The 23,507-nt window shown below is 47.7% G+C and overlaps 1 protein-coding gene across 3 annotated transcripts in view; it reads right to left on the reverse strand.

The window, feature by feature from the left end:
- The window catches only part of arhgap22a (Rho GTPase activating protein 22a), a 395,268-nt gene that overhangs the window by 272,995 nt on the left and 98,766 nt on the right, over nucleotides 1–23,507 (reverse strand). For 2 of the 3 annotated variants that reach the window (XM_085970366.1, XM_085970363.1), the window contains exon 1: nucleotides 2,380–2,665. The exons of the other annotated variant lie outside the window; for it this stretch is intronic. In XM_085970366.1, the coding sequence (XP_085826492.1) occupies nucleotides 2,380–2,485 (106 nt within the window). In that variant the 5' untranslated portion in view covers nucleotides 2,486–2,665. Of the gene's footprint in view, nucleotides 1–2,379; nucleotides 2,666–23,507 lie in introns of those variants that run through there. 3 annotated transcript variants of the gene reach the window in all.

The raw sequence follows: 23,507 nt of genomic DNA on the forward strand, positions 1-23,507 counted from the left end.
GGCAGGATGGGCGCACCAACGTCAGTGTTCTCGCTCAGGCCAACATCCCCAGCATCGAAGCTCTGAACACGCTCAATCAGCTCCGATGGACGGGCCACATTGATACAAGACTCCCAAAACAAATGCTCTACTCGGATCTCCGACACGGCAAGAGAGCCCCAGGTGGGCACAGGAAATGCTTCAAGGACACCCTCAAAGCCTCCTTGAAAAAGTGCAACATCCCCACCGACACCTGGGAATCCCTGACCCAAGACCGCACAAAGTGGAGGAGAAGCACCCGGGAAGGCGCCGAACACCTCGAGTCTCTTCGTCGGGAGCAAGCGGAAGCCAAGCGCAAACAGTGGAAGGAGCGCACGTCAACCCAAGCACCCCACCCACCCGCCCCTTCAACCACTGTCTGCCCCCACCTGTGACAGAGACTGTAGGTCCCGCATTGGACTCATCAGTCACCTGAGAACTTATTTTTAGTGTGGAAGCAAGTCATCCTCGGTTCCAAGGGACTGCCTAAGAAGAAGAGAGGAACGTAGGAGTGAAAAAGTTAAAAAAATAAAATAAAAAGTCCCCCATGATGAGATTACAATACAAATAACCATTACTTCATTTCCTTCTTTACATAGACTCCTCCCAGAGTGTCTTTGCTGCTGGTGTCTTATTTGGTATCAAGGCACTGTTGTTTGCTGTCTGTTAGTGATCCTGGCCTAATACACATCAGAGTTCACAGCAGGGAAGTGTGGACATTATCAATAAACTGATAACATTCCACAAAATAAGGCCACATTGGTGCAGGGGGTGGGGGTTGGGGGTGTCTCTCTGGCTCTCTCTCTCAGAGGTTAACAAGGCTTTTGAGGCAGGCTGGGCCTTTGTCCAACAGCAGCAGGGACAGCGGTAACATTATTCAGTGGACGACCCGCAAGAACAGAGACAAACACTGTCCAGCCTGCTCCCACCTTTTTCTGTCACACAACGAGTGTGTGTGAAGGGGGGGGGGGAAGAGAAATGAAGCAGGAATATTACTTTAGCAAAATACTGCGGATGCTGGAAATCTGAAATAACTACAGAAAACGCTGGAAAAACTCAGCAGGCCAGGCAACATCCGTGGAGAGAAAAACAGAGTCAACGTTTCGGGTCGAAACGTTCTGACGAAGGGTTTTGACCCGAAACGTTGACTCTATTTCTCTCTCCACGGATGTTGCCTGGCCTGCTGAGTTTTTCCAGCGTTTTCTGTTGTTATTCAGGAATATTACTTTATCGCCGTCTTTCTCATTATTTTTCCCAGAAGGTCGGGTTAAAAATGGAGCCGCAAAATAACACTGGCGCAACTCCTGAACACCCATGGCCATCGGGGAATGGTGCAAAGGCAGGGTTGGTAGACGAGCCGAGCGGTCTGTTGGGTCGGACTGAAACCGTGCACGATCACAGTGTTATTTAGGAATCTCTTGTTATGCGGACTACAATTGAGTTTCAAGTTGATTGTGGGTCCCACTGCACAATTGTTCTAATTATGACTTCAGTGCATTGTAAAATCAGGCGGCGATGTACCTAGGGGAAGGTGATTTTCTTTTTTTTCTTAAGCGTCACTCCTTTCCCGCACAGAGCGAGTGATGTATCTGCCGTGGGTCCTGGCGAATCGAGTATCAGCACTTCCAGGGAGATGCACAGCCCAGTTGCAATCTGGGTGTTACACGGTAGCTTTAAGAAACCATGTGCCATTAATTTACAGATCGCACAGCTGCAGCACAAATAAAAGATTCAGATTTAACAAGGAAACACATACTGGACGTGGGGTTGAACAAAAAGCGGCATCGATTTTTGCTATTGGCTGTAGTGCTGAGGCGAGGAACCATTGTTTCAGCTTGGTGAAGACCAGGGGGGGTTAAAGGTTACCTCTTCATGAAAAGCAAGTACGTCTCTTTTGCTGTTTGGTTTTGGGGGCGGATAACAATCACTGCGTCGCTTTCCCCGGTGACGCCACTCGAGCGTGACGCAATGATTCATTTCAACATGCCGGGCGAACGCAAGGAATAAACTTAACGTTTGTCAAACACTTTTTTCGCGAAGACAGCGCCCCTTTAAAATATTGACTTGGGCACAGGAGCCCTGAATCCTCAATCTATATGACACATTAATAACATAGCCATTGACACTGATAAAGGTAATTAATGCGCTCACCTAGATACCGGAACAACCTTTGAACCCGACTAAACATCCAGCTCAATTCACAAATAGATTCATTTGGGATGATGTTAAAAGCTGAGAAAACCATAAAGGATTTTAAACAATGATCTATACCAGATAATATAGTATCAGTGTCACTCTGTTCTTTAACTTGTTAAGCAAGTGGAAAAAAGTTGGAACAAGCGTTTCTTTAACTAATAGTACCTCTTGCCTGCTGAGATGGCTTCTTTCTGTTTTTACAACAGCACTGTCCCATGTTGCTGATCCCTCCGACAGTCACTATCGGGATGTCATGCCAAGTCCAACTCATCCAGAGAAATATGCACACGTGCAGCTCTCAGTCCAGGCAGCCCTAGTGCCAGGAGGGACAGAGGGATCCCGGTGCAGCATTATTCCAGGCTTCCGCACGCAGCAAGCAGTCTTTCATTCATTCCAACCTCGAATCTCTCCTCTCCTGCCTTTACTGTAGTAGGATTCCTGGAGAATCCTGTGCTCCTTACACCACCACCCCCCGCCCCCCTCCCCTCCCTCTCTCTCTCTCTTTCTCTCACCAGCTCTCTGGGATGTGCAGTCCAGCCCATCAGTGCCAATTACTGCACACAATCCCAAATACAGACAGACTCAGCTAATCAATTGTGGAAGGAGCGGATTGTTGTCATGCCCAGAGCCAAGAACATGTGCTATTTCTCTCTCTCTCTCTCTCTTCCTTTATCTGCTGGAAGTGTATCTCCCCATGTCACTTTCCCATTAAACCCTGCAGCTTATTAATTATGTTTCCTCGCTTTGAAGATGTGAAAAGGCCATGGGGGAATTTAATGTGCGTTAGCAGATGCCTTTCCTAATAGCTACAGGGCAACAGACTGGCTTTGAATTTAATCATCAGTACATTTCCTCCAAAGAAAAAACCCCCAGACTCCATAAAGATCAACTAACTGGTTGTAAAGTGATTTAAACTACAGGGAATGATAGATCCTAACACTACCTGTCCCTGATTAAAGAAACAACTGTGCTTATAAATGCTACTGGCTGCCTGTTGTAATGCAGCAAGCCGGCAGCCTGGGTGCATCACATCTCTGCCGTTCACATTGCTGGTGTTCCAAGAGGCCAGCTTCGACTGATCATCAAATTCTCACCAGGCTTCGGGGGGTGGGGTGAGGGGGGGGAAACTTACTGTGCATTACAAGGAGAAGCTGTTCCGCGATACCTGAAGCTGCCGATACCCCCGCCCCCTGTAATGAGGCTTGCCAACCCTCCAGGATTGCCTTGGAGTCTCCAGGAGCTAAAGATTAATCTCCAGGATTCTGCTGCTGGTAACCCGGGAGGAAACTCATAAAAGATTACTAGGGAAAAACTGGGTATCGCCCATTTTGGGGTGCTAATATCGGCCGGGCGCAAAGTTTAGCACCCGGCGCTAATCACCGCCTCCGACTGCAAAATTTGCCTCTATCGCCCCTGGAGGTGATTGGAGCGCTAAATCAGGCGCTACACACCTCTCTTAAGGCACTAACGTCAGGGAGCGAGGCGCTACCTCAGAGCGCTGGCAAAGCTTAGGTGGTGTCAGTTACCATGGAAGCCAGACAGACTGGCGCCGTCCAGCTCTTAAAGGGGAGGGGTCATCTTGCTGGCCAGCTACACCCTGCTCATTGCAACCTTGAATCTCGGCCTGGAGAGACCGCGAAAGCAATTGTGTTGGAAGCACTAATGGATAGGCCCAGGGAAAGAGCTCGGCGCTTAGGAACCTCAAAAGTGGTGCCGAGGGCCAAAACTCCTTAGGACAGCGTTAAAACCAAAAATTTTGCCGACAAGAAAAGGCAGGAAGCGCCCGCCTTTAAATAGCGCTCCCCCAGACCTTTCTCAACTTGAAAACGTTCCCCTCTACCTGTCGTTGCTCGCAGCAGGCACTAAGGCAGGGGGCGCGACTCAATATCTGGTCTGGGGCGCTACCGGGTCGTTGCACGCTTGACTGACGTCACGATCTGCGGGCACAGGAGATCGTGGCGGTAGTGGTTACCGCCACCGCAAAACGACTGGTGAATTTCGCAAGCGGCGCTAAAATCGCCGCGCTCGGGCGCTAAGTTCCTAGCACCCCATTAGCGCCCCCCGGAGGCGCTAACCAACCGAATTTTTCCCCCTAAAAGAAAGACTTGCATTTATATAGCGCCTTTCACGACCTCAGGACATCCCAAAGCACTTCACAGCCAACAAAGTACTTTTGAAGTGTAGTCACTGTTGTAATGTAGGGGCTCTAAAATAAATGGTGTTTTTTGTTTCACTTTCTTTGAACACGTTAGTTTATTAGTTATAAGCGTATTGGAGACGGGAATAAAGAGCTGTTTGACTGACAAACCCAGATTCGTCCGGTCGGGTAAGGGAAATGTTTATTCACTTTCTGATTGGCCGCGAGGATGTGCGAGTTGAGCGACCAATGGCGGGATCACGGGGGTGGTTGGAGGTGGGAGGTCATGTGATGAAACCTGCTGGAATACATCCAACCAGAGTTGTCTCTGTTAAACTGCACACGGGTTCTGCAGCAACACGTGCACACTTATTTAACAGTCGTGTCCTGAATTTCTGTCTGCCGGGCCTTCCCTCAGCCCCCTGACCACCCCCCGGAACCCTAATGGCTTGGGAAGATATGTCCGCCAGGTCACCTCAGCTGGTTGTGCTGGCTCACCTCTTGTGAGGTAGATCGTGGGCTCAAGCCCCACACTAGGACTCGAACGGATACTCTTCATTCCGTCAGTGCCAACCGCCCGCGTTTCCTGCGAGCAGTGGGTGTTGTGGACAAACAGTGTCAGATCCAGTCCCAGCTCCGTCCCTCGGTGCCGCTGCCACTCCGGGCGGCTGCCCCGGATGATCGAATGCCGCCGTCCCACCTTGTGGAATTATTGCGGTCGTTTTTCACAACCTCCCGTGCGGCGGCGCGCACGTCCCTGGGGCAGCAGTGGGCAGGAGTTGGAGGTAGCACGGAGGGAGGGGAGGGGCAGAAGCAGCAATGGTGCTGGGGGGCGGAATGGTGCCAACATGACCTGGGGGAAGGAGAAGGACAAGAGAGGCATCGAGAATTGGGACAAAGAAGAATGCCGGCGAGAACCTGGATAGAACGGCAGAGTCCCACTGTGCCATTGTGACAAGCATATAAATATCAATGATTGACCATCACGGAAATCACAGTAACAACAACAACTTGCATTTATTTAGTGCCTTTAACGTAGTAAAACGTCCCAAGGCGCTTCACAGGAGCGTGAGCAGACAAACTTTGACACCGAGCCAAGTAAGGAGATATTAGGACAGATCTTGGTCAAAGAGGTAGGTTTTAAGCAACGTGTTATACAAGGAGAGAGAGGCAGAGAGGTGTAGGGAGGGAATTCCAGAGCTGCATCTACCTATGTAACAAGAGTCGCTGCACTTTCAAAGCAATTCATTGTGTGTGAAGCACTCTGAGTCATTGCTAAGCGATGTGATGAGATGCTGGATAAATACAAGTCTGCCTTTCTGGTTAGGCCTCGTGCTGAGAAATCACTTTGCAGGTCTGGGTGGGCAGGCTGAACATGAGGTCCATCAGCAGGCAGAAAATATGATCATTTCTGCCCTAATTGTATTTTGCTGTTGGTGGCAGTGCTGCCTCTGTGGTCAGTCGGCTAAAGACATCAGTTTTGATGCCTTATTTAAGTTACAATGCTGCCACCAGTTGGAGGCAGCCATGCCAACAGAGCTGTATGGTAAAGGGGATCACCAGATCTTTCTCCGATAAAGCACCTGTCTGGAGTATTGCAGCCTAACTCACAATGGGTTTCGGCTTTGGGCACGTTCAGTGCTTTATTCTGCGGCTGCAATTGATTGGTTCAGTGCTCAGTGTAGGGATGAAGGTGGACCCAAATTCCAAGGTCAGGAGGACGTAGATGGTCCATGGGTGGGATCGATCGAGCTTTTGTTATCTGCACTCAGGTTTTGGCTAATCTTTGTTCCTAGTTTCACCTCTTCACCCCACCCCCCACCCCTCACCCAAATAAAACATACAACTTTGCATGATAGCAAAATACTGCAGATGCTGGAAATCCAAAATAACAACAGAAAATGCTGGAAAAATTCAGCAGGCCAGGCAACATCCATGGGGAGAAAATAGAGTCAACGTTTCGGGTCAAACCCTTTGTCAAGACTAAAGAAGCACAGGAAATGAAATAGATTAAAAGGCTAGGCTGGGAGAGAAGTGAAGAGACATTAAGAGGTATTCAAAACGAGACGAGATGGTGATAGGACTAGTGGAGACAAAAGACGGCTCTAGATTAGGTGTGAAATGCGCTGGCAGAATGGGAGATAGCTGCCATGTGGGAGAGAGAAAAAAAAAGGGGTGGGGCGGGGAAAGGCCAAAACAAAGGTGTGGATAAAAAATATAAATAAAAATGTAATTTCAGATCATAACCTCGGCCCCTATTACATTTTTACTTATATTTTTTATCCACACCTTTGTTTTGGCCTTTCCCCCCCCCTTTCATTTTTTTCTCTCTCCCACATGGCAGCTGTCTCCCATTCTGCCAGCGCATTTCACACCTAATCTAGAGCCGTCTTTTGTCTCCACTAGTCCTATCACCATCTCGTCTCATTTTGAATACCTCTTAATGTCTCTTCACTTCTCTTTTGTTCTCTCCCAGCCCAGCCTCTTAATCTATTTCATTTCCTGTGCTTCTTTAGTCTTGACAAAGGGTTTTGACCCGAAACGTTGACTCTATTTTCTCTCCACGGATGTTGCCTGGCCTGCTGAGTTTTTCCAGCATTTTCTGTTGTTATACAACTTTGCATGAAGGGTTTTGTCCAGGTGCAGTTGCAATCTTTGACGTAGAACATTTTTCCTACAGCCCTCTATCCTTCCTTCCCCCCACCCCACCTCCCACCCCCAGCTCTAAGATCCCCAGCTCTAAGATGCACAGCTGTGTGTCTGCTGAGTCCCATGTGTGGGACCTTGCAACTTGTTTGGACTGTACGTTTTCCTAAAAGCTGCAGGCATAACTCTTTTTCAGCCGGCACAGACACGATGGGCTGAATGGCCTCCTTCTGCAGCGGCAGAAATCAATCAGCTGGACAACAGTATAGGTGCTACTATTGGACGCAGAGTTAAGGAAAGGAAAGAGCAGCCCCGGTTCCCTCGGGATCACCACCCAGCAATCCTTGCTGGAAGGACACTGTGAGAACATCGGGTGAAGACAGGATTGGCTCGGAGGTGCAGCCTCCACAGTGGAATAGCCCACCAGCACTCACTGCTGAGGCGAATACAGGAAACTTTTTTTTATCCAGCACGGACGGGACCGACATGGTGCCGGTTCATCAAAAATTCCGGATAACCGAAAGCTATAGTAAAAATACGGAGCAACAAACCCTGTTAGCTTCAGAACAATGGCCACAAGTTGCAAGCGTCTCTGTAGCTTAGCAACAGCTGCAGCCACACCCTTGCACAGCAACAAATGGAGGAAGGCAAGTAATAAAAGTTACCTGAACCTCCTCCTGAATTTTGCCGGTTAACCGAGATTTCCGGTTATTTAGGTGCCGGTAAATCGAAAGTTTCCTGTACATGAATATTAGCCACTTGGATGGGGTACTGGAAAGTTTGCTGGTACCCGTGGATTCAATGTCTTCAGGGGGGAAAATTAGTGACAGGAGACAAAAATGGACTATCAACCTCTGCACACCTCCGCACCCTGGGACCACGCCTTGCTGCTTCAGTGCTTAGCTCGATAAATTGTGCTGCCCAAGGATGTGTCTAATGATGTAATAAAGAGCAGCCCAGTGACACCTTGCTGGGCATTTACACTCTGCGAGGTTTCAGATTCATGGCGCTAACTACCTACAAGGCAAGTTCTGAGCCGTGGCTCAGTGGGCAGCAGTCTCTAGGTGGGAGGGGCTAGGAGTGAACAGGCGCTGCTGGATGCTTGATCACTGCAGGGAGTTGGCGTGAGTTTGTAAAAAGTTGGTGGTGAGTTTTAGGGCCTCTTTGGTCCTTAATGCTGAGGGGCCGGGAGTGAGTGCCGGGCCCCTCAGAGGACAATGTTCCCAGGGTGAATTTAATCAGGGGAGAAAATGACGGGGGAAGGGAGAAAAAAAGGCCCAAAGATTTGGGCCAGGACCCCAGGAGGCCGAAGGGAGTGGCACTGTTGGGGAAACCATGATAGCAGGAAGACTCTCTAAGGGAGATTATGTATCTGATGGGGAGCAGGGACAGAAGGTTACAGAAGAGCTCGAGAGTGAGGAGTCAGATGGAGACAGAGACATGGAAGTGGGGGGTGGGGTGGCATCGTGCAGAAAGGGAAAGGTTAGTGAGGGGCAGAAGGAGGGAGAAGGGGCAGCTCCTCAGCCCAAACCTAATGTAAGGAGGAGGCTGAAACTGCAGGGAAGGTTTAAACAGGAGGTGAAAAAGAGCTGGAGGCTGCAGGAGAAAGCAACAGCTGGCCGAAAAGTTGGGAAGGATCATGAGAGGGAAGAGCCACAGATTAAATGATGGGGGGATTATCAGGCACACTTCCCTCATTCGGAGCCATGATTACTGATCAATTTTTAAAGTACAATAGATTAGTATATGTTATGGGAGACAAATTAAACTTCAGGTTTTGATGTTAATATGTGGTGGAGGAATGGCTGTGCAGAGCGGCGGAATGGATTTGTATGATACAATGGAATGATCCCGATGTTGTAAATGTTTTTAATGTTCAATAAAAAATATAAAATAATAAAAGAGTTGGTAGCAAAAAAAAAGTGGGTAGCACCCTCGCCTTTGAGTCAGAAGGTTGTGGGTTCAAGTCCCACTCCAGAGACTTGAGCACATAAAGCTAGGCTGACACTCCAGTGCAGTGCTGAGGGAGTGCTGCACTGCCAGAGATGCAGTCTTTTGGATGAGACGTTAAACCGAAGCCCCGTCTGCTCTCTCTGGTGGACGTAAAAGATCCCAGGGCACTATTTTGAAGAAGAGCAGGGGAGTTCTCCTTGGTGTCCTGGGCCAATATTTATCCCTCAACCAACATAGCAAAAACAGATTATCCGGTCATTATCACATTACTGTGTGTGGGAGCTTGCTGTGTGCAAATTGGCTGCCACGTTTTCTACATTACAACAGTGACTCCACTTCAAAAAGTACTTCATTGGCTGTAAAGCGCTTTGGTATGTCCTGAGGTCGTGAAAGGTGCTATAGAAATGCAAGTCAGTCTTCCTTCCTTTCTCAGTCAGACTGTCGGGTGGGGCCGGGCACAGTGAGGAAGCGAAATCCGGAGGTCACGATCTTCCCCTGGGCTTCTCTTGTGCAGCAGTGACAGAGATTTATAGGCTTTTTAAAAAAAACTCGGAAATGCCTTCAGTTCAGGTGTGCGAGTGGAGCTACAAGCAACGCTTTAATGAAAATATGTAATTGTAGATTATGTCTGTGTTGCTTCCTGTGTGTTGAGCAGTATGAGAAACAGTGGGAATCTGGGTTAATTCCACTTCTTAGAGCACGCAACACTTATTCAAAGACTGTAAAGTTTTAAGTAAACAGTGACTCCCACTGTTCCCTCACCGTCACTTTATTTCCCTTTCCTGGTGTTTTGTTAGGTTTTATACCAGGGCGAATGCTCCATCTCAGCTACAAGGTGGCAACTTAAATCATAGTGGAGCTTAAGAATATTAATCTTAATACCAAACAAGGGTATATCAGTATCAGCCATGGCTTAGTGGGTAGCACGTCTTGCTTCTGAGTCAGAAGGTTGTGAGTTCAAGTCCCACTCACAGAGATTTGAGCACATAATCCAGGCTGACCCTCCAATGCAGTACTGAGGGAGTGCTGCACTGTCAGAGGTGCCGTTTTACGAATGGGATTTTAAACTGAGACACTGTCTGCTCTCTCAGGTAGAGGTAAAATGGCTCTATTTCAGAGAAGAGCAGGGGAGTTCTCCCTAGTGTCCTGGGGCCAATATTTATCCCTCAATCAACATTACAAAAAAAACAAATTATCTGGTCATTATCACATTGCTGTTTTGTGGGAGCTTGCTGAGCGCAAATTGGCTTTCCCACATTACAACAGTGACTCCACTTCAAAAAGTACTTCATTGGCTGTAAAGCACTTTGGGACGTCCGGTGGTCGTGAAAGGCGCTATAGAAATGTAAGTCTTTTTTTTCTTTATCTGTTATTGCAAAGTAAATCATAATATCATGCATTCGAAAATGGTCTTTTCCCAATATAATGTGTTAGTGCTGCTCAAACTCTTCTTATTGTGCTCTATCCTGCTGCACGTGGCCATGCATTGGTTCACTGTACAGTCGGTTCAGTCATATTTCTATCCCTATTACTTTCCTTTTCTATGTTCTATTGAGTACACAACAACAACAATTATTTATAAGCAGTATCATTTTGTGTATCGCCTGTCCCTGCCTCAGCCCATCTGCTGCTGAAACTCTCATCCATGTTTTTGTCACCTCTAGACTCGACTATTCCAACGCTCCCCTGGCCGGCCTCCCCGCTTCCACCCTCCACAAACTTGAGCTCATCCAAAACACTGCTGCCCGTGTCCTGACTCGCACCGACTCCCGTTCACCATTTACCCCTGTGCTCGCTGAGCTACGCTGGCTCTCAATTTTAAAATTCTCATTCTCATGTTCAATTCTCTCCATGGCTTAACCCGCCCCTATCTCTGTAACCTCCTCCAGCCCTACAGCCCTCCGAGTACTCTACGTTCCTCCCGCTCTGGCCTCTTGTGCAGCCCCTACTTCCTTCACCCCACCATTGGTGGCCGTGCCTTCAGTCGTCTAGGCCCTAAGCTCTGGAATTCCTTCCCCAAACCGCTTCACCTCTCCACCTCTCCCTCCTTTAAGATGCTACTGGAAACCTACCTCTTTGACCAAGCTTTTGATCACCTGTCTTAATGTCCCCTTCTTTGGCTTGGTGTCAAGTTCTGTCTGGTGATGCTCCAGTGAAGCACCTTGGGACATTTTACTATGTTAAAGGCACTATATAAATGCAAGTTGTTGATTTTTACTGATACTGGAGAGGAGAGTTGAGGCTATAGCATCAATGGGCTATTGAACTGTAAGGGGCATCACAGCTAAGCTGAATCCAGTCACTGCCTGATTCTTTCACACACACACACACACTTTACTGAAGGAATCACCAGATAGCAATCAGGATGGGAGCCCTAGTGACTTTATTTCCATTTCCCACCCCCCCCCCCCGCCCTCCTTTGCCTATGTAAAATGCAGTGACCCGACCAATGGTCCGACAGGAATGGAACCTGGAGCCTTCCTAATCTGCGTGGCTCAGAACCATTCACTGAGCTCCTGAAGGGTTCGCTCATTTCATTAGCAGTGGATACCATCAGAGTGGAATCACTTCGCCAGGTTTGATAAATGCTGTACAGACCCCGAAAGCCTGAGCTACAAACTGCACCAGAAATCAACGCCTGATGTTCCACTGAAACTGGGAAAAAGTAAATGATATTGGAGACATTCCCATGAAAGTGACGTTTTCTCAGAAACCAATTGACTCTCAGCGTACTTGAATCGGGGCTGATGGTTTTCACTTGTTCGGAAGAATTCATGATAAGCAACAATTTTATTCATAGGTAGTGCAACGCACGTGGTTTAACTTTATCCATATTTGTATCTTACATCCGTAATGATCTGAACTGCATCAACACAGTGACTTTCAATCAGCCCTATTTGCCAACCATAGATGGAAAGTCTTATTCCAATCTAGTTTCTTGTGCACGAGTCTCTTTCCTACACCTGACTATACAACCTATACATACTTAGACACAATCTTAAACAGCCAAGCATTGTGTGAGATACAAATGAGGCATGTAATGCAGTAAGTGTCCTACAGCACCACATAAACAAAGACTTGCATTTATATTGTGCCTTTCATGACCTCCCACAGCGCTGTACAGCCAATGAAGTATTTTTGAAGTGGAGTCACTGTTATAATGTGGGAAACACGGCAGCAAATTTGTGCACAGCAAGCTCCCACAAACAGCAATGTGATAATGACCAGATAATCTGTTTTTGTGATGTTGATTGAGGGATAAATATTAGTCAGGACATCGGGGATAACTCCCCTGCTCTTCTTCGAAGTCGTGCCATGGGATCTTTTTTGTCGACCTGAGAGCAAACGGGGTCTCGATTGAATGTCTCATCCGAAAGACGGCACCCCTGACAGTGTAGCACTCCCTCAGCACTGCACTGGGAGTGTCAGCCTAGCTTTTTGTGCTCAAAGTCTCTGGAGGGAGACTTGAACCCACAAACTTCTGACTCAGAGGTGAGTGTGCTACCCACTTCTTTAAAATATATATTATTTATTGAACATTAAAAACATTTACAACATCGTGATCATTCCATTGTATCAGACAAATCCATTCCGCCGGTCTGCGCAGCCATTCCTCCACCACATATTAACATCAAAACCTGAATATAATTTGTCTCCCATAACATATATTAATCGATTGTACTTTAAAAATTGATGAGTAATCATGGCTCCGAATAAGGGGAGTGTGCCTGATAATCCCCCCATCATTTAATCTCCAGCCCTTCCCTCCTCTCATGCTCCTTCCCAACTTTTCAGGCAGCTGTTGCTTTCTCCTGCAGCCTCCGGCTCTTTTTCACCTCCTGTTTGAACCTTCCCTGCAGTTTCAGCCTCCTCCTTACATTAGGTTTGGGCCGAGGAGCTGCCCCTTCTCCCTCCTTCTGCCCCTCACTAACCTTTCCCTATCCACACGATGCCACCCCACCCCCCACTTCCATGTCTCTGTCCCCATCTGACTCCTCACTCTCGAGCTCTTCTTTAACCTTCTGTTCCTGCTCCCCGTCAGATACATAATCTCCCTTAGAGAGTCTTCCTACTATCACGGTTTCTCCAACAGTGCCACTCTCTTTGGCCTCATCTCCACCACTTCACCCTTGCTCCCCGTTTCTTCTCTCTCTGGGACAATGGCGCATCTGCACCTATCTTGCTCCCTTCTGGCTTCTTTGTCTCCCCCTCCCGTCCTGCTGCCCCTTTAAGGCTCCTGCCTCTTCCACCCTCTCCTTGTCTTGTCCCCTCCTGCTCCCTGAGATGTCCGACTCCCTGTCTTTTTGGAATACTTACACTTACCCTGCACCCCGCTCCCGCCTCCTCTCCCCCCGCGGATCCCAGATTCTTTAGGGAGAGCCGAGCTGTATTATGGCTCGACTCTGCCCTTGACCTGTGCTGCCTGCTACTGTCTTTGTCCTTTTCCACCATACTTGGTGTGTTTTCCACCATCTCCATCCTGTTCTCTGCTCTGCAATTTTCTGCCTTTTCCTGCGCTCTTTTCTCCTTCCATTCACCAGCTGTGTCCTCTGCCTGCTCCACTCCTCCAGCCACTCCACTCACACCTCCTGCTCCTTCTCCTTCTCCTATCTCATCGTCACTCAAGGGGCTTCCTTCTGTCTCACAGTCACAGCAAGTGAGGCCTTTGTGACACACCCCACAGCTCTCCGCCTTGCAGCTCCGAGCAATGTGTCCAGACTTGATGTAATTATAACAGTACAAGTCTGGACAGCTTCTTACAAGATGGTCGTGTCCAAGGCAATAATAACAAACCTTCACCTGGTTATCATGCAGTACTCGGGAGTACTGCACTCCTTCCATTGTCTCGAATTTCATGCTATACGGCAATGACTTCACCCCCACTAGGAACCGTACCTTTACATAATGGGTTCCATCTGCTACCCGCATTCCTGGATAGTATCTCTTTATTGCTTAGCAAATTTGAATGCCCCATGACTCCAACTTTTTTATTAGCACATCGTCCTCAATATAAACCAGCAGGTTTAAGAATGAGACCACCACCTCATCAGAATATAGCAGAGATACCTCCAAGAACCTATCCTCCAACCTTCAAACTCAGTAAAAGTCTTTCCAACTCCCTGCAGTAATCAAGCACCGAGCAGCACCTACTCACTCCTAGCCCCTCCCGCCTAGACAGTGCTACCCACTGAGCCAGGGCTGACACTGACAACTGTTAACAGAAAAGTAATCCATGATAAGCGACTCTTTTAACAGAGATAGTGTTATAACAGAGAAAACACTCATACACTTGTTCACTCCTCACTCACACTCACTCACTCTCTCACATTCATACACTCTCATGCGCCCTCAAAATACCCTCTAAATGACCCAATATGCAGTGAATGGAATACCGATAACAGCTCGCTCTGTCAAGCGTCTGGATCTGCCAGAATGGCTAACAGTCACTGAGAGAACAGATTGTAGGAGAAGTGATAATGGGCATTCATTCTAAAAATATTCCACATTTCAGCATCTGTCTTCTTCAGGTGGTGAGTTGTGAAGCAGTCACAACAGACGAAGTGATCTTTTTTCGCAGGTCGTTGCCCCAGGAAGTTGGAAGCTGAAAGACTGCAGAATATTTTAAGTGTACTCGTTATCTGTTTACAGTCACACTTCTTCTATGTAACATGCACAAGCTATATTCCCCTCTACTGTGGTGACATTATTTCTGATCCCATTACCATTCAAGTCAAATGATTAGACTGCAAGAGCCATCTGTCTGCAGCCGTCTGGAGTCACAAACCAGAATAGAAGCAGAAATGGGAAATGGTAAGCAAGAGTAAGTAGTGGTAGTAAGCTTGTCGATATTGTGAAGAATAGCACAGTCGGGAGTGTGCACCAGGGCAGAAGTGCTTCTCGGGGTTGACGTGGTGTTTATAAACCACTCAAGTTTCACTGTCACAGCTGACAGCTCAGCCACTTGATGCGATACTGCCTTGAAGACATTACAGATTCTACAGTATCCTGTTTTTTGTAATATAAACATAGCTGGAGGAGAAAGGACAGATGTGAAATCTACTTTGACGAAACGTCTCTCTTGGTCTGCACAGCATCCTCAACAGATTGCGACTGAGCACGAAAAAAACATTCCTTTAACGCACATGTACACACAGGGACGGTTCACTTTGGAACTCGCAATCCCTTCAATCTTTTTTTGCCAAATGAAACCCATGCGACACTGCCATAAATTGCAGTGGGCGTGCCTCTCAATAATGAACGACACCGGCCAGGGAAACTGAAACAAATGAATTCTGCTCAAGCTGTGATGAAGGAGTTTTTCGCTCTGCAGAGGATCTTACGGGATGGCTCTCCTTGATTCATTAGTGAAGGTCTAATCTTCATTCATTGTCCATTCCTCGTAAAGGAGGAACAGCTATAGGACTTGGTTCTCGGGTTTCACCTTTGATAGCTGGCTTTTCCTTGTGCTGACGATTCTGTCGGTTGCAGTGACCATTATAACAGATTTTTGCCTTGTTCTCAGTAGCAGCCCGTAACCAAGTCAGTCAAACGACTCGAGTTTAAGTTTCTTCGGCTCAGTGACATGCTTGGCTGTGCACCTAGAGCAAGGGCTGCTTAAATCTTTTAAAAAGAAGGCTTTAGCTCCATTACACTTGAAACACTATCCCACCCTCCCGAGTGCAATCAATTATACCCACCCTGCTCTATTACAGTACAAGACAATACCCAGAACTGGCAGACAGGCTGACTAGTGAATAGCCCACATACAACAGATCAAAAGTAAAATGTCACCTCACATGACGGCTGAAAACCCAGACAGGCCTCTTGTAAATACAGACCCCACCTCACTGTATCTAAAGGATTATTGTAGGTATGAAATCGATCTCCTCAGTAACTTAATATTCTGTCTGCTGGAGAACTGTGAAGTGTTGTTACTCGGTTCTACCTGACTGTAGTGGCATGTTTCCCAACAAAGCCAAAGCTGGAATAACAGAAAATTCATTGCGATACAATACGATTAATTGATTTATTCAATCGCAACTCCCTGACTGGCGGACAATGATTTTCATTTGTTGATCACTACCATTTTAAATGTTGGCGTTCAGAGAGATTTGGGTGTCCTCGTGCAAGAAACACAGAAAGCTAGCATGCAGGTACAGCAAGCAATAAGGAAGGCAAATGGCATGTTGACCTTTATTGCAAGGGGGTTGGAGTATAAGGGCAAGGGGGTTGGAGTATATGGAGTACAATTGTACAGGGCCTTGGTGAGGCCACACCTGGAGTACGGTGCACAGTTTTGGTCTCCTTATCTAAGGAAGGATATCCTTGCCTTGGAGGCGGTGCAACGAAGGTTCACTAGATTGATTCCTGGGATGAGAGGGCTGTCCTATGATGAGAGATTGAGTAGATTGGGCCTATACTCTCTGGAGTTTAGAAGAATGATAGGTGATCTCATTGAAACATACAAGATTCTGAAGGGGATTGACAGGATAGATGCTGAGAGGTTGTTGCCCCTGGCTGGAGTGTCTAGAACTAGGGGGCATAGTCTCAGGATAAGGGGTCGGCCATTTCAGACTGAGATGAGGAGGAATTTCTTCACTCAGAGGGTTGTGAATCTTTGGAATTCTCTGCCCCAGAGGGCTGTGGATGCTGAGTCTTTGAATATATTCAAGGCTGAGATAGATTGATTTTTGGACTCTAGGGGAACCGAGGGATACGGAGATCAGGCGGGAAAGTGGAGTTGAGGTGGATGATCAGCCATGATCTTATTGAATGGTGGAGCAGGCTCGAGGGGCCGTATGGCCTACTCCTGCTCTTATTTCTTATGTTCTTATGTTCTTGCTTAAGCTTGATTGACAATATCCTAATACTGCTGCAAGTTCCCAATGGCCCAGAAATTCGGGTCTCCACGGGTGAGTACGCACTGTGTACTCACCCGTAAGCCCAATGGAAGTGCCGGTTTCGTGCATGCACTGTGCATGCGCGGGAAACCGGCACTTCCGTTCCCCTGAAAGAAGGGGTTCAGAGGTGGAACACGTGCATGGGAGAGGCTGCGCGTGCGCATCGAACTTACGTTTTTTTTCCAGGTTTTCCCGGGAGGGTAAGTCTGCAGGAGTTACACTTTTAAAAACCAGGTGCAAGGCCTGCTTTTAACAAGGTAAGTGGTGAATTAATTAAAATTAAAACATTTTTTCCACAGGTTTATTATTTTTAAATACTTTAAAGAAAGGTAAGTTTATTTTTAGCCCCGTTAGAAAATGTAATTAATTTTTTCAAAAATGTAAATTATTGTTTAAAATAGTTATTTCATGTAATTTATAGTTTATTTTAAAAATGTGATTTAAAAAATTTTTATTTGAGGTTTTAATGATGTTTTGGGGCTTATAGTATTTATAGGTTTGACAGCTCTTCCTGTCAAACTTATGAATGAAGCATTCCCTGCTACGATTGGCTCTCCATGGCCCACGTGATCCCAGGGGACGCGTCGAACTAACTGCGCCCCTGGGATACGCAAGCACTGCACGCCGACAATTGGAGGAGGCCCAGGATCGGAATTCCACGCGGGCCCACAGCTCAACGGCCGGCGCGCTAGGTAAGTGCAGGTCGGAGGCTTGCACCTGCGGGAAGCCCCCGACCCGAATTTCTGGGCCAATGTGTTTGACTATAGGTATTGTGGTAAGGGGGAAGGCAGAGTGGTGATATATTTCTACACATAGTTTAATAAATACTAAAATCATGACTGAATAACAGTCGAGGCTACATGGCCGTTCAAGGCTGATGTCAGGAAACACTTCTTTGCACAAAGCGCTGTGGAAATCTGGAACTCTCTTCCCCCATAAAGCTGCTGAGGCCGGGGGGGGGGGGGGCGGGGGGGTCAATCGAAAATGTCAAAACTGAGACTGACAGATTTTTGTTAGGCAAGGGTATTAATAAGGGTTACGGACTTCAAGTTGTGAGGTTTTCCAACAATCCTTGTGATTCTTTTTGGTGCCTTTTCTTAACAGTTGTTCTGCCCCTTGCTCCTTCCACCAGGTTTGCTGTGAAGTGCACCCTGTCAGAAGCGGGCCAGTGACCCACGTCCAGGTCTCTGCCAGTGCATGAGAGTAGTACGAGGTGGCTGCACTTTCCTCTTCACCTCAGTCTCTCTGAGGCAGCGCCTGGTTTCAGCTCTGCACCTCCCCCAACAGCACATCTAAAATCTGGTTGGGTAGGAGGCACATGTGACCTCATTACATAGGGCAAACATAATGGACCTATTGGTCATGCTGCACAGTCAAGCAACTAAATATATAGGTGGCTAAGTATCTTGGGTTTAAATCCAGCCTGCACTGGTGAGATAAAAGTTTCCTCTGTCTGCACAGTTTTGGAAGATTCAATCTGGTTCATAACAGGAGAAGACACACATCATAAATCTGCCTGCAAATTGGCACTAAGAGATCATAGAGGCAGCTGGAATGGCAGAAGGAAGAATTCACACTGGTGCAGTAGGAAGGCTTTTCTGAGGGTGGGTGTTAAGGCAAATTATCGTCCCTCACTTTGAACACAAAAGAACTTTGCATTTTTAAACTTTTAAAGGGACCAGCAGAGCTCTTATGGTGTTGATCAAGAAGAATCAAAGGAAATGCTGTTTTATAATAGGGGTGTGATGGGAAGTGTTCCAGGAAGTTTGTGTGACACTGACAGGAAGTTTGTGTGACACTAACAGGAAGTTTGTGTGACACTGACAGGAAGTTTGTGTGACACTGACAGGAAGTTTGTGTGACAGTGACAGGAGGTGCACACTGTACTAAATGATTTTTAGTGTAATGTATAGAAGTGTATTCTACTCAGTTATCATATATTGCTCAATGTGATAAAGGGTGATAACCATGCATTTACCAGTGTTTGTCATTCATCCTTTCTTGCAGTGGTTTATGCTATAAAATGGTTCGAGCTAGGGTGGGAGCAGAACCTCCGACCCACCCCCCACCTCTCCCCCTGGTGAAATGAAGCTCTGTTGCAGTGATGGTGGATTTTGGGTAGTATTTGCACTCATAGGGGCTGATTTGTGTCAGCTGTGGCTCAGTGGGTAGCACCCTCGTCTCTAAGTCAGAAAGTTATGGGTTCAAATCCCACTCCAGAAACTTGAGCACAAAAATCCAGGCTGACACTCCCAGTGCAGTGCTGAGGGAGTGCTGCACTGTTGGAGGTGCCGTCTTTTGGATGAGACATTAAACTAAAGCCCCGTTTGCCCTCTCAGATCCCATGGCACTATTTCGAAGAAGAGCAGGGGAGTTATCCCTGGTGTCCTGGCCAATATTTATCCCCCTATCAACATCACTAAAAAATAGATTATCTGGTTATTATCACATTGCTGTTTGTGGGACCTTGCTGTGCGCAAATTGGCTGCCGCGTTTCCCACATTACAACAGTAACTACACGTCAAAAAGTACTGTGTGGGCTGCAAAGAGCCTTGGGTCACCCATCACCCCTGTGCTCGCTGACCTACATTGGCTCCCGGTTAAGCAATGGCTCAATTTCAAAATTCTCATCCTTGTTTTCAAATCCCTCCATGGCCTCGCCCCTCCCTATCTCTGTAATCTCCTCCAGCCCCACAACCCCCCGAGATATCTGCGCTCCTCTAATTCTGCCCTCTTGAGCATCCCTGATTATAATCGCTCAACCATTGGTGGCCGTGCCTTCTGTTACCTGGGCCCTAAGCTCTGGAATTCCCTCCCTAAACCTCTCCGCCTCGCTCCCTCTCTTTCCTCCTTTAAGACGCTCTTTAAAACCTGCCTCTTTGACCAAGCTTTTGGTCACTTGCCCTAATGTATCCTTATATGGATCGGTGTCAAAAATATTTTTGTCTTAAAATACTCCTGTGAAGCACCTTGGGACATTTTACTTTGTCAAAGGCGCTATATAAATACAAGTTGTTGTTGCTGTCCGGTGATCGTGAAAGGCGCGCAATAAGTGCAAATCTTTCTTTCTTTGATTTTGACTTTGTGCGACAGTGTAAGACGGGTGATAGTGAATCGGCAGCTCGTTCTACATCTCTCCCGATCTTTATTTCCAGAGAAAACCCAGGCTACGGATTTGCTGTCACCCGTCTTACGCTATCACACAAAGTCAAGATCTTCCCCCCATTGTATCACAAGTCCTGCAATTCTAAAGTACGTTAACTAGGAGTGTCTGGGAGACACTGCAATGTGTACTGATAACCCCTTTGTGACTTTTAGGGTACGGTGACAATTAGAATGCATTTCTTCTTTAATAAGAAAGGCACAAGCCGAGTAATCTCCAGGGTGCCAGACAAGGACAGTGTGGGGACACAGCCGGTTTGCAGCTATATCTGATTAACACTGGCTGCTCTCATTGAGTTTTATGGCTGTGTGAGTGAAAGAAGTAAAACCTGCTTGGCAGTGGACAGTTAATTAGTTTGCTTCTGACTGGCTAAGCAAGCAGCTGATGATTAACAATCCCTTAAAATGCCCAGTTACGTTTACACAGCAGGCCCCTGCCTCATCAGCAGACGCTCAAGCCCAAGACACCTTAAAAGCACCACAAGGGCAATATATGCGCAGGACGTCACATTGAAAGAAAACGGGAGCGACGCCAGCTTTCAGTTCTCCAAAGTCCTACAGGCTTCATTCAGTTGCCCCGTTGAACTCTTACAGAAATGGAAGTTGAACCCCTTTTGTACTATCACGATTCCCCAGCGTAGGTCAGTGTCTGGTATTTCGAGACTACCAGCGTTAAAACAGGCAACAAGAGTTGCCCTGACAGTTATGGTGGGTGAAGGCACTGCCCCATGTGACACTGAGACATGTTGGCGAGGAAGGTTCCAAGTTCAATCCGCGTCTATGCTAAGTAAATCAGGCAGGGTGACATTTGAGGCACTCCGATTGGCTTCAGAACTAGGGGAGGGAACCAGACAATCCAGGGGTTCTATTCCTAATATCTATCCAGGGTTAGATGGCGGCAACTTCAATATGTAAACCGTCAGGTAAATGACTTATAAGCGGATTTAAAAACCCGAGAGAAATAACCGGTGAGAGTTAGCAGATGATGAAAGCTGAAATTTGCCAAGCCCATGCCCCTCCTCCCAAAATAAGGAGGAGTTGGGCCGAATGGCCTGTTTCTGTGCTGTAGACTCGATGGGGGAAAAATTCAGTCGCACCCCCTTTGGGGTGCTAACTTAGCCGGGGCGCTACTTTTCGTGCCCCGTAAAAGTTAGCACCCCCACATCGTAAATTGAGTGGTGGTGCCCCAAGCAGGAGGCGGGGCGCTACTGGAAGTGCTCTCCCTCCCCCTTGGGGCGCGCCCATTCAATATCGCGGCACTACGTGCAACAGCGCCACGTGCATCGGCAGGTAGTGCTGTGGTATTACAGCCCTGATTAAAGGGGAGGGGCCTAGTGCAGCGCGCACCCTGCTGTACCACCGGGGACTGGGGTGCCGGGAAAACAGTCATCGCCGGAGGCACAGCGCCGAGGGGTTACCGCCGCTGCTAATTTTGCGGGAGGTGTTAGCAGCGCCGTGCCCAGGCGCTAGGTGCTTTGCGCCCCGTTAGCGCTCCCCCCGGGGCGCTAATGGGAGGCGCAAAGCAACCCAATTCCCCCCCACCCCCACCACTGTAACTCTATGTAACCCTTGCTGGAAAGTGCATGTGTGTGACTGTTGGGGTGCAGGCACCTTCAGGCTTTACCCTCATGAAGAGTGGTCACTTAGGTACCAGTGTTCACCCAATGCCCCTGGAATGGTGTACCTCACGCAACCCCTGCTACCGCCGCCCGCCCCGTCACAACCCAGCATGAGTTGGTACCTTCAGGAGCAAGGGAGGAGGAGAGAAAAATGGGCCAATTCTTCTTCCCTGTTGTCCCCTTTATACACTTATACAGTGCAACGACAACTTGCATTTATATAGTGCCTTTAATGTAGTAAAACGTCCCAAGGCGCTTCACAGGAGCGTTATCAAACAAAATTTGACACCGAGCCACATAAGGAGATATAAGGACAGTCTTGGTCAAAGATGTAGGAGTGTCTTCAAGGAGGAGAGTGAAGTAGAAAGGGTGGACAATTTCAGGAGTGAACCCCAAAGCTTTGGGCCTAGGTAGCTGAAGGCATGGCCGCCAATGGTGGGCGAAGGAAATCAGGCAAGCACAAGAGGCCAGAATTGGAGGAGCGCAGAGATCTCGGAGGGTTGTAGGGCTGGAGGAGGATACAGAGATAGGGAGGGGCGAAGCCACAGAGGGATTTGAACATGGATGAGAATTTTAAATTCGAGGTGTTTCCGGACTGGGAGTCAATATAGGTCAGTGAGCACGGAGTTAATCATGGGTCAACAGGATTTGGTGCGGGTTAGGACACGGGCAGCACAGTTTTGGATGAGTTCAAGATTACGGAGGGTGGAAGCGAGGAGGCCGGCCAGGAGAGGATCGGTATAGTTGAGTCTGGAGGTAATAAAAGCATTGATGAGAGTTTCAGCAGCAGCTGGGTTGAGGCGGGTGATATTATAGAGGTGGAAGTAGGCGGTCTTGGTGATGGAGAGGATATGGGGTCGAAAGTTAAGCAATAATGCAATAAGGTTATACAATGTTAATCACATCAAACTGCGTTATTGCATCATTTACAGGTGATCTCACAGTGATCAAATGGCACGCCTTTCTTCTCTTTCCAAAAATCAATAAAAAGGAGCCTTTGCGCCTTTATTATTTACCAGCACTATCACATTCACTTTCATTCTTAATGCTTGGCAAGAAAAAGTGATGCTAATCAGATGTTCCTCCATGGTAAATGATAACGTTTAACCAGTGCTGACAACGTTTGCAGAGCTCAAATGTTATGCTGTTTTGAAACGTTGTAAGAAGGGGACTTGACATTAGTAGAAGCCACTAAAGCCACAGGCGCACCAACGTCAGTGTTCTCGCTCAGGCCAACATCCCCAGAATTGAAGCTTTCACCACACTCGATCAGCTCCGATGGACGGGTCACATCGTCCGCATGCCCGATACGAGACTCCCAAAACAAGCGCTCTACTCGGAATTCTGGCACGGCAAGAGAGCCCCAGGTGGGCAGAGGAAACGCTTCAAGGACACTCTCAAAGCCTCCTTGAAAAAGTTTAACATACCCACCGACACCTGGGAATCCCTGGCCCAAGACCGCACAAAGTGGAGGAGAAGCATCCGGGAAGGGGCCGAACACCTCGAGTCTCTTCGCCTGGAGCAAGCGGAAGCCAAGCGCAAACAGCGCAAGGGGCGCACGTCAACCCACCCGCCCCTTCAACCACCGTCTGCCCCACCTGTGACAGAGACTGTAGGTCCCGCATTGGGCTCATCAGTCACCTGAGAACTCATTTTTAGTGTGGCAGCAAGTCATCCTCGGTTCCGAGGGACTGCCTAAGAGAGACAGTCCACAATTCAAAATGGCGGGTATGCTGCTGTAAATGTTGCCATCTCAAGTGTAGCTAATTGGCACGTTGCATCGTGGCATGATGAGAAGCAAATGCGAATGAGCGTGACTAGAGCTAAGTCCGTGGGTGACCTTTTATGGAAGTGCGTTGTTAATTCTACTCCACG

The sequence above is a fragment of the Somniosus microcephalus genome, chromosome 29 (assembly GCF_052327205.1).
Source record: "Somniosus microcephalus isolate GS21.2 chromosome 29, FLI_Smic_1.0, whole genome shotgun sequence".
Lineage (NCBI taxonomy): Eukaryota > Metazoa > Chordata > Chondrichthyes > Squaliformes > Somniosidae > Somniosus > Somniosus microcephalus.